The sequence below is a fragment of the Eretmochelys imbricata genome, chromosome 6 (genome assembly GCF_965152235.1).
Source record: "Eretmochelys imbricata isolate rEreImb1 chromosome 6, rEreImb1.hap1, whole genome shotgun sequence".
NCBI lineage: Eukaryota > Metazoa > Chordata > Testudines > Cheloniidae > Eretmochelys > Eretmochelys imbricata.
In genome coordinates, this window is record NC_135577.1 from 9,899,372 (window position 1) to 9,910,114 (window position 10,743).

General features: G+C 59.6%; 1 protein-coding gene across 2 annotated transcripts; it reads left to right on the forward strand.

Annotated features, from left to right (window-relative positions):
- The first annotated feature begins 6,964 nt into the window (after positions 1-6,964).
- On the forward strand, positions 6,965-9,724 carry NDUFS8 (NADH:ubiquinone oxidoreductase core subunit S8). Of its 2 annotated transcripts, none has more exons than XM_077819811.1 (7): positions 6,965-7,093; positions 7,571-7,628; positions 7,764-7,826; positions 8,126-8,215; positions 8,477-8,649; positions 9,169-9,297; positions 9,524-9,724. In XM_077819811.1, exons 2-7 carry the CDS (start codon positions 7,589-7,591, stop codon positions 9,653-9,655), a joined length of 627 nt encoding a protein of 208 aa, XP_077675937.1. In that variant the 5' UTR covers positions 6,965-7,093; positions 7,571-7,588; the 3' UTR covers positions 9,656-9,724. The 2 variants fall into 2 exon arrangements, with proteins under 2 accessions (XP_077675937.1, XP_077675936.1); XM_077819810.1 differs by lacking the exon at positions 6,965-7,093 and adding an exon at positions 7,253-7,310.
- The last annotated feature ends 1,019 nt before the right edge of the window (positions 9,725-10,743 follow it).

A 10,743-nucleotide genomic window follows, 5' to 3' on the forward strand; every position in this document is an offset into this window, starting at 1 on the left:
GGGTTAGAGCGGGGGGCTGGGAGGCAGGACTCCTGGGTTCTTTCCCTGCTCTGGGAGGGGAGTGGGGATAAGAGCAGGGGATGGGCAGGTCTGCTGGATTAGAGCAGGGGGCTGGGAGCCAGGACTCCTGGGTTGTAGCCTCACTTGGGGAGTGGGGTCTAGTGGTTAGAGTGGTGGCAGGGACTGGGGGCTAGGGCTCTGGTGTCCTTTCCTGGCTTGGGGAGGGCAGTGGGGTCTCGTGGTTAGAGGCTGGGGGCAGCTAAGAGCCAGGACTCCTGGGTTCTATCCCAGCTCTGTCCTGCAGTTGTTCAGAGCACGGATTTATCCTCCTATCAGTGTCCCGCACAGGTGTGACCCTACTGGCCTGTGGCCCCCTGCTGTCAGTGTGAGGATGGGCCTGCCTGGTCTGTGCTGGGTGTTGGTTTGGTTGGGAGGAGATTCTGCTATTGGGTGCTCTCCCCAGTAAGATGCTCGGAGGGGCAGGGACTGGTGGCTTAGCGCAAGAGCCCAGTGCTGCCACTGCCCTCCTAGGCCCTAACCCTGCTACAGTCAGCAGGGCTTGGCCTGGGCCCCCTTTGTGTGGTGGTGGGGGGGTCTGGCTGCCCCAAGTCTTAAACCTGCTAGCCCACCCACTGGGCTCGGTGACCCACAGAGCTTGGTGTCTCTCGGCACTCGGCCCCTCACCCAGCAGCTTTGGAGTCCGTCTTGCCTGTGTCGCTACCCGTGGGCGCCTTCCCTGGGGTGTCTCTGTTTGTGTCCATGTTGTTACCCTGGAAGGTGTTGGTGGCTTTCAACAAACGTGTCTTTGATCTATAGAAAGTCATAGAACTGGTTAAACCCAATGGCTGTGCTAAGACCTGTCATTCAGGCCAAAGGAATAGAGCAATTAAATGTCCCTTTGTGTAGTGGTAGCTGGAAACAGCAGGAAATCACTGTCCAAGGCAATGAACCTCACTGCATTGAACCCTTTGTGGGGTGATAAGCTGGAAACAACAGGAAGGCAATGAGGCTCACAGCAAAGCTAATCACAAGCCAAGGGGTTTCCATTGGATTGATTGCAAATGTTGGGGAGCAAGAGGAAGAATGGATTGGTTGTGTGTGTGTGTGTGTGAGCAAAGAGAGCAGCCAGGCTGCAAGAGATGCAGCAGAGAGTGGGGCCCTGGAGGAAGCAGAGACCGGGCTGCCTTTGGGCAGGGAGCTCACTGGAGGGGCAGACTTGGATTTCTGAGCAGGGACTTGCCTCCTGTTTGTCTCTGCTGGGCGCAGGGGACCGGACTCTGCCTGCATTCTTTGGGCAGAAACAGGATTGCACCAAAGAACAGCCCTGATGCGTAGCCTCCATTTCTGCTTCTAATAGAAACAGCCTGGCAAGGCCTGAATGAACCGCTGGGGCCAAAGGGGAGATAGTGTTTTCAGCTGTAAAGGGAAGAGGAAATACCCCACAAATGTTACACCTGGCATGGTGTGTGTGGGGGGGCACCCTGCTGGGGCTGAGGGGGTGAAGGGTTAATGCATCCTGTGAACCTTTCATTTTCTCCAGCCTGCTGGATTGGGCCTAGGAGTTCGGTCCCGTTCATGCAGAGCAGAGGTGCTGTCCCAACACCATGTCTGTACTGCAATAAAACACCCACAGCTGACTTAGGCTCACAGGGCTCAGGCTATGGAGTTAAAAATAGCAGGGCAGATACCCAGGCTGGGGGTGGAGCCTGGGCTCCAGGACCATCCCCACCCCCACGCCCCAGCCCAAATGGCTACACCCCAATTGTACAGCCCCACGAGCCTGAGTCAGCTGAGCAGGGTGGTGCTGGCTAGTAGATGGGGGGGGGGGGGCACTGAGCAGGACCAGGCTTGCTGGGGGCCACTGAGCGGGGCTGGGCCGGCCAGGGGATGGGAGGGCACTGAGCAAGGCCGGGCTGGTCAGAGGATGGGGAGGAGGGCACTGAGGGGCCTGGCTGGCCAGCAGATGTGGAGGCACTGAAGGGGCTGGGCTTGCCAAGGTAGGGGCACTGAGGGTCCAGGCTGGACAGAGAATTGGGGGGCACTGAGGGGGCTGGACTGACCAGAGGAGGGCGGGGGGGGGGGGGGGGTACTGAGCAGGGATGGGCTGGCTGCAGGGGGCACTGAGCAGGGCTGGACTTGTCAGGGGATGGGGTGGAGGGGCACTGAGGGGGCCTGGAGTGCCCAGGGGACAGCACTGAGGGGGCCTGGGGTGGCCAGGACTTGAGAGATCCCACAGGGTTGCTCTGCTCCAGGTTCTCTGTCCATTCGAAGTCTTTCTCAGCAGAGGGCCTCTGCTACCCTGACTTGGACACCCCCAAGGGTGGGCTGGGCCCAGGGGCCTCACTTGAGTGTTGCAGGGGAAGGACTGGGCCCTTGGATAAATGACAGTGCCCCAGTGTCCCCCCCCGGCTGGCCTCAACAGGAAACCCCAGAGAACAGGGACCAAGGCACCCACTCTCCAGAGCTGCTGGGCACAGGGATGGGATGCCAGGGCCTGCCCAAGTCTCCCAGCACAGAGGCAAAGTCTGTTCCGGGCCTGCATTAGCAGGGGCAGTTGGTCAGTGCCAAGGTGTGCATGGGCCGGGCAGTCCCCTTGCCCTGCTGCCCTCCATGCACTGATGCCCCCATGTCTCTCTGTGGGTGCTCTCCTCAAGGATCTCCACAGTTGACAATGCCCCAACGGGGTTACCTTCCTCCACACTCACGCAGTGCTGACCCACCAGGCTCCTGAGTAAGAGGGGTACAGGAACCCCCAGCCTCGCTGGCGTTACCTCTTCTCTGCACAGCACCCAGCCTGCTCCCTGCCAGGGGTTTGCACAACTGCTGTGCTGACGGTGCCCAGCTGCCTGGCATTCCTGATGCATCACCCTGCCGTGATGAGCCTGATGCTGGTTCAAGGGTTAGTTTTATTTGTGTAGAGGTACCAAAGTCTACAGGGTTCAGCCCTGGCGCCTGGGGCAAGGTCCCCTGAGCTGGAATCCACGGGGATGGGAGAGGCCCCATCCAGTTCCTCTCCTGGGCCCAGAGCAGCACTCACCCACCGCCTATGCTGCCCCTAGCGGGAGCCTGGCATCCACACTGGCCAGCAGGCATGGTAAGCATCACTGCCCTGCCCGCCTGCCCGAGGATAACATGGCAGAGCCGGTACAGCTCTGTCCTGGGCAGCTCCATCCCACAGCTGCCTCCAGCCGCATGCTCTCTGCCAGCATGACTGCTCCCCAGCCAGCTAGGGAATCCCCTGCCCTGTGGCATGCTGCCCCCTGGCACTGGCTGTCCCAGATTGCTGTCCTATCCCACATTACCACAGCTCTTGTTACCTGCCCCCCCCGGGTGTGTGTGTATGTGTGTTCCCACGGCCGTGTGATGACCCCCCGGGTGTCCGCTGCATTGGAGCAGGTTCCCTCCTGCTCATGTTCTAGCCCCTGACCGTTGCTCTGTCCTCACAGCTCCTCCCAACTGAGTGCCCCCCCGACCCAGCAAGCAGTTAAATTGGATGGGCTCTCAGCCCACCCCATGTGGCACCCCCTGCGCCCCACCCCGCAGCTCCTCCCATGTTTGCCAACCAGTAGGGGAGCATTGACTACAGCTGTGTGGGACTGGCCTCAGGATGCCTGGGTTCTGCAGTGCCTCAGTCAGTCACTCCAGCATTGATCAGGAGTAGGGGGTTATCCAGGCTCGGGAGCCCTGCAATGGGTTGGGAAGGAGGCCACTGACAGGGGTCAGCAGAGCCTCATTTAAAAGGAAGCAGCGTTTGGGGGTGGCACAGAGCCTCCAGGAGGTTCAGGAAGCACCAATGCCCAGTGCCAGTGCCCGTGGTTGGAAGGCACAGGAGCAGAGCCCTAACCCTGTGACCCAGTGCAGCCAGCAGAGGGGGGCAGAGAGCTGCAGCAGGGGGTTTAGTGTGGGGCACACAGCAAACAGCCCCTTCCTGGAGAGGTCCAGGCATGGAGAGGTGGGTGCCCAGGCTGGGAGCATGGGCCATTCCCACTAGCAGTGAGTGCCTGTGTCCTGGTAATCACCAGGCTAGCAGCACCCCCATGTGGGGCCATCACGCAGCCACCTACCTGCCCACGTTCCCAGACACCTGGAGCTGGCCAAAGCTCTTTTGAGGCCAGAGTGACCCTAGAAATGTACACTGGCCTAGCAATGTGGGTTATGGGGGTCATTTCTTCACATTTCTATACCAGCTAGAGCCCTGGCACACACCCAGCTAGACCAGCAAAACCATCCAAATCCTTTTGCCACTATAGTTTATTTTGCTCATGGAACTGGCAAACAGAATTTCCCCTGGGGGTTGCCCACCTGGCTACAGTGGTGTTGTCATGATATTCCTATCAGGATAGCTATCCCAGCACATCCCTCCTAGTGTCTCTAGCACCCCTTAGGGACTGTAGCCGCTGCCTGCCAAGGACAGGGTACCCTGCTATCCCCTGGAGACAAGGGATGGCTCCTGGACTGCACAGACCCCTGGGAAGGGATGAGCTCCTTCACCCAAAAGCTTCCCCAAGGTTGAGGGGGTGCTACTCCCTCCCAGGGGGCTCCCAAAGGGGTGTGAGCAGCAACAGGGCACATGAGGGCCAAAGAGAAGGCAGGAGCCTTAGGGAAACTGGCCCTGATCTTCCCATCTGGCTCCTCCTGGGGCAGGCTGGAGGAGATCATTTGGGATACACAGCCATGTGGCCACCAGCTCCCCTCCCTGTCCTGGGCATGTCCCCTGTCCCAGGGCCGGTCCTTAGGGACCCAACTCAAATCAGAGGAGATTTGCACTGGGGTAAACAGCTGCACTTCCTATCTCAGGTCCTTATCCAGTCACTGCAGTATCTGGACACTTCACACTCCTTTGTGTGTTTATCCTCTCACCCCCAGTGCAGCAGGGCCAGGTTGTGACCCCACTGCAGCCCTGAATATTCACACACTTGCTCAGCCTCTCTCCTCTAATGCAAGTCTCACCCAGGCCAGCAGCTCATGTCTAGCCAGGAGGGGGCCAGGTAAGCGCTGCCTTATGGTTTTCGGCCACAGTGTCAGAGGCGAGGCTGGCACAGAGGGAAAATTGTGCCGTCTGAACCCTGCCGACTGACTGTGGTGTGTGGCACTAGCTGCTCACGCTGTGCTGAGCATGTCCTCTAGCCACAGCACAGAGCCCACTCACCCTCCACTCCGGGCACTTGACTCACCTGCCATGCCCAGCGTGCAGCACACCAATCTGGGCCACAATTAACGTGTTAGAAACCCTGGCCATTGCTGTCATGCCCAGGGGGCCTGCATTAGCAGCCCTGCTTCCCTGGCTTTTATTCCTCCCAGCCACACGCAGCAAAGCATCGCCTGGGGCACCTCTCCCATGAACTGCTGCACATCTGCGATGTATGGCAGTTTGCAGGCGCCCACAAAGAAATGATCCCAGTGCATTGGGGGACAGCCATGTGAGCACTGATTGTTCCACAAGAGCTAGATTGTGTAGGTGCTCACTGAGCCAAGGGCTCATTGTGTTAGTGCCTCAAAAAGTCCGCAAATTCAGGCAAGGCCAGGCCTTATTCAAGGGGTGTTGAGAACCTTCATCTCCCACTAAAGCCCGGGGGTTGGCATGGACACTCCCAGGAACAGCCCCTCTGGAAGTCACACTTCAGAGGGCTGCAAATGGCTCCCAGAAAGCCAAGCACCCAAAGGGGGAACCGTGTGCAAGCTCTATTCACGTTGCTAAAGCAACAGGAAGCAAACATGGCTCTAACGGACTCACTGGCCTGGACAAGGGCATGATCCCCAATACACTCATTGTCACGGTGAGTCCCACATCCAAAAGGAAAGGTCCCTCTGGCTGCAGGCTGATTATACCAATCACACAGGGCAGCCGCTGTTGCCACTGGGGGTCCAAGGGGTTCTCCCACCCTCAGCAAAAATCCCCCTTCCCCCCAGGATGGTGTCTCCCCCTCTTTCCGTGGTGCCTCTTGCTTGCGGCACTGCCTGGGCCCCTGTTGTCCAACCACCCCACAGAGTGGTCACTTTATATAAGCTATTACCAACGGGGGGGGGGGGGGGAGCGAAAACCTGGATTTGTGTTGGAAATGGCCCAACTTGATTATCATACACATTGTAAGGAGAGTGATCACTTTAGATAAGCTATTACCAGCAGGAGAATGGGGCGGGGGGAGGTATTTTTTCACGCTTTGTGAGTATAAAAATATCTTCTACACTTTCCACAGTATGCATCCGATGAAGTGAGCTGTAGCTCATGAAAGCTTATGCTCAAATAAATTGGTTAGTCTCTAAGGTGCCGCAAGTCCTCCTTTTCTTTTTGCGAATACAGACTAACCCGGCTGTTACTCTGACAGTCTCCAGTGCAGTACAGCCCTGTGGATCCCACCCCAGTGCTGCAGGTGGGGAACCAAGGCACAGGGGATGCAAGCCTTGTCTGCACAGAAAGATTAATCCGGATTAACTGCAGACGCACAATTAAAGTGGATCAGCAAAAAGACAGGCCCCACAGATTCACCCTCCCGAGACGCTGCTAAACCAAAGTGAGACCCGGTAGGCCCGTCCACACAGGGCCCTACGACTCTGAATTAACACCACCCATCCCACCAGCTCCAGGCCGCCTCAAACCCCACGTTGCGTCTACGCGTGCGCTAAAAGCCCCGCCCCGCCCCACCCCACTGCGTCATAGGGAGGACCCTATGTCCCTCCAGCAGCTCTCCACCAATCCGCGGATCCGTTATGTGTGTAAATCCGCCCCCATACCGCTCCGCCAATCCACTTGGCCGTTCTGGACGTGGCCACGCCTCCCTCCCCTCCACCAATTGGACTGGCCGTCCAAAGATGACCCCGCCCCATACCTTTCACAATCACCAATCAACCGAGGCCGTCACTAGTGATCCCGCCCTAAATCCCATCCCTCCGCCAATCATTTAACTGCAGAGATTCTTCGTCATATCCGCACGGCGGATTCAGAACTCGTGCCCCGCCTCCCGCCCGGCCCCGTAGCCAATGAGACACGAGCTGGACGTTGATTGGCCCCAGCGCTTGCCGGCCTAGGCTTGGGCCGCTCGCAGCAGACTCGGAGCCGAGCGGAGTAGGGGTGCCCGGTGCTGTCCCCACGGGGGTGAGTGTCGCCCCCGGCCCCGCCCCGGCCCATGCCCGGCAGCCTCCCCCCGGGGTCGGTCCTCCCGGTCTCGCTCGGGTCACTGGGACCTTCAGGGGCACAGGCGGCTGCGCATGCGCACGGCAGCTGAGCGGGGCAGGACGCCTGGGTTCCTTCAGCTCGCCGCTGTCTGCCAGACCCAGATGCCGCCAGGATGGGTCCTAGGTCACTCAGCCCCGTGAGGCGCCGTCCAGGATGCCTGGGTCCCTGTCCCGGAGCAGGGGAGTGTGGGAAAGTGCCCTGCACTACGGCCCCCGGACGCCTGGGTCCCATCCCGGGAGAGGGGAGCTGCAGGACCCCTGTGGGAAAGTGCCCTGTACTGCCATCCCCTAGTCCCGTCTGCAGGGTTCAGGGGCTGGTGGGCAGGGCTGGCCCGTATTGGGTAGGTGCAACGCTGAGTGTGTGAGCTGACACTGCCTTCTCCTCCCTGTGCTGCAGGATTGCCCTGGGCTCAGCATGGCGGCGCTGCGGATGGTATGCCGAGCTTCCTGCACAGGTAAGGCCTGCAGCAGCAGGGGAGACCCACCAGCTCCCCCACGCTGTAGGGCTGTGGGCTGAGCCTTCTTTCCCTCTGCTGCCCCATGGTGCTGGGGCTGGAAGCATTCTCTAACCTTTCTCCTTGGTTCCCCAGGGACACCACCCTGCCTGAGTCTCACCCGGCTGCTCAGTGTTACAGCCTCAAGGAAGTCCTACAGTAAGTACTGCTTCCAGCCCTCCCCAAGGCTGCCCCTAGAGCTCTCCTTGGGGGCACAGCATCCAGAGCCCATTCTGGAGGACATGGATGAGCCTGGTTTTCCTGTCCCCCAGGGGACTGCACCCAGAGTCCCTTCCTCCAAGGGATGTACGATCCAAGTTAGGTCTCTTCCATCCCCCAAGCTGCCATAGAGTCCCTTTCAGGTGCTGTCGGGGCACCCTATCCAGAGGATGGGTGCCTGTCCCAGCCCCTTCATGTTGGTCTGTGTAGGGGGGTGATGATTTATGTCTCCCCTATAGAGTATGTGAATGTACAGGAGCTGAAATCGGACATGAAATCCATCACCGACCGGGCTGCTCAAACCCTCTTGTGGACAGAGCTCATCCGAGGTGAGCCCTGGGCTCTGTTGGGGTGGGCTGTGATGGCAGGACCTGGAGTGGGATGGCTGTGGTGGGACCTGGTGTGGGGGTTGTCGGGATTGAGACTGGGGGGAGGTGGGCTGTGAGGGTCTGATAGGCATGGATGCCTCCCTGTGCCAGTGAGATGGCAGTGGGGGGGCCCCCACAGGGAGATGGTGTAGGGTCTGAGTGATGCTTTGTGTCTTCGCTGTTCCTCAGCTGGATTCTAACCTCCCCTCGCTCTTCCTCTAGGCCTGGGTATGACCCTGAGTTACCTCTTCCGGGAACCTGCCACCATCAACTACCCCTTTGAGAAGGGTCCCTTGAGCCCACGTTTCCGGGGGGAGCATGCTCTGCGCCGCTACCCGTCTGGAGAGGAGCGGTGCATTGCCTGCAAGCTCTGCGAGGCCATTTGCCCTGCCCAGGTGAGCCTCCCCTTCGCCCCAGGCGTTGCCCATGTGGGGTCGCACCTCCCAGCCCCAGTGCCCTTTCTGATGCTTGTCTCTGGCATGGTGCAGCCCAGGTAAGGCACTCTTGTGTGCTGAGGTCCCCTGGTCTCTGCTCCCCTCCCTAGGATCTCATCCCCAGGGGGCCTTGATTTGGTTCCCTCTGCGAGCCTGTTGCCCAGCTTGGATGCCCTGTGGTTGGGGCTGTGAGAGCTGCATTGACCCCAGGAGGGAGAGGTGCTGCACGGGTGCTGACACAGCTGGGTCCTGACTCTGTCTGGGCAGCGGCTCCAGCCCTTCCTCCAGGCCCATTGGCAAAAGCTCAGTGTGTGCCCCCCCCCACCACCACTTGCCCCATTCCAGGGCGGAGAGTCTCCAGCTCCCTGTGGTGCATGGTGTTGCCCTCAGCCAAGTAGGCAGCACAGCTGCTTTTCCCCAGTGTGTTTGGAGCGGGGGTGCTGGGGCAGGGAATGACCGTGTTCTCCCCTCCCCCGCCAGGCGATCACCATCGAGGCTGAGCCACGCGCTGATGGCAGCCGCCGAACCACCCGCTATGACATCGACATGACCAAGTGCATTTACTGCGGGTTCTGCCAGGAGGCCTGCCCTGTGGATGCCATTGTGGAGGTGAATGTGACCGGCTGCGTGTGGGGCTGGTGTCTGGGGGAGCCAGGCATGCAGTCTCTCCCCAGACCTGCCCTTGTACACCTTGGCCTCTGAGGGTCTCTGTAGGGAGGGAGGTCCGGGTGGGTCTCTGCACTGGGCAAGGGAGGAGTGGAGTCTGTCCGTCCATGAGTCTCTGTCTTGGGGGCGAGGCCCTGGTGGCAACTGTCTGCTCTCCTGGTCTCTGCAGGGCCCCAACTTCGAGTTCTCCACTGAGACACATGAGGAACTGCTGTACAACAAGGAGAAACTGCTCAACAATGGGGACAAGTGGGAGGCTGAGATCGCGGCCAATATCGAGGCTGACTACCTGTACCGGTGACAGCTGGGCCCCCCGAACTGCCCAGCCTGCTTCCTAGATCCACCCCTGCAATAAAGGGCCTACACCCACTGCCACAGCTCCTCTGCGCCTGCCTTGGGGGAGAATGGGGCTTCAGGGTGTGGGGTACAGGGGGGAGTGAGTGGGTGGTTAGGGGGCACCCAACCCAGGTTCTTAGACTCTCTCCCACCTAATAACCCCTCACTCAGGGGCTCTCATTCCTGTACGTTTGCATCGTGGTGGGTGGGTGGAACTGAGGCCCTGAGCAGGGGAGGGGACTCTGCTTAAGGAACTGGGATGTGGGGGACACATGACCCCTCCCTCCTGCTGTCCCAGTGCTACGCATCACAGTGGGTCTGTAATTGGCTGTGGCTCATTCCCAGCGCCCTTGAGAACGGTGGGTAATGCTGTCCACCCAGTGCTCAGGGGGGAAGAGCGGCTGTTGAGGGGAGCAATAGGATATTCACTCTAGTTAGCCCAGTGTTTGGTGGGCGTGGACACCCTTCCCCACAACTCCAGGGAAAGGAGCCAATGACAGAGCCAGGGTTGGCACCCAGTCCTGCTGTCCCAGTACTGCCCCTCCCTGCCCTGCTGTGTGAGAAATAGGCTTAGGCATGCTGGGGGAACTCTGCCAAACACTGAGCCAGGCAGTGGTCTGTCCCTGCCCCCTTTTGGCCCTGGTTCTGTCTTGTGCTGCTATCATCCCTTGCCCTGGCAGGGGGCTGCTTGCCCTGAGCACCATGGAGCTAGAGCAGGGCCCCCACTGACTGAGCTGGACTTGGTAGCAGAGAGGGGCAGCTCCCCACAGACCTGCTGACTCCTGCACTTGGGTGAGTGGTGGCCAGGAATATACTCCCCCTGGATGACTCTCGCTGCCCAGCAGAGATGAGGTCTAGTCTCCTCTGGTAGTGTCTGTCTTGCCTCATGAGTGCCCCCAGGAGCTTGGGATGTCAAGGTGTCCTGCAGAGGCTGAGCAGCATGAGTACCAACCTCAGGGCAGACTGTTACGAGGCAGGGCACAACCCCAAATGGGCTGGGAGTTCTGGATTTAGATTTCACCTATCAAGTGTGAACGTCTCAGGCATTGTAAC

What these genes read in the sequence shown, in the direction of transcription:
- NDUFS8 (XM_077819810.1), top strand. Translation starts at nt 7,287, where the DNA reads ATGGGTCCTAGGTCACTCAGCCCC. An exon ending in GTGGACAGAGCTCATCCGAG is followed by an intron (nt 8,216 to 8,476) that starts GTGAGCCCTGGG and finishes CTCTTCCTCTAG; the next exon opens with GCCTGGGTATGACCCTGAGT. An exon ending in CTGTGGATGCCATTGTGGAG is followed by an intron (nt 9,298 to 9,523) that starts GTGAATGTGACC and finishes TGGTCTCTGCAG; the next exon opens with GGCCCCAACTTCGAGTTCTC.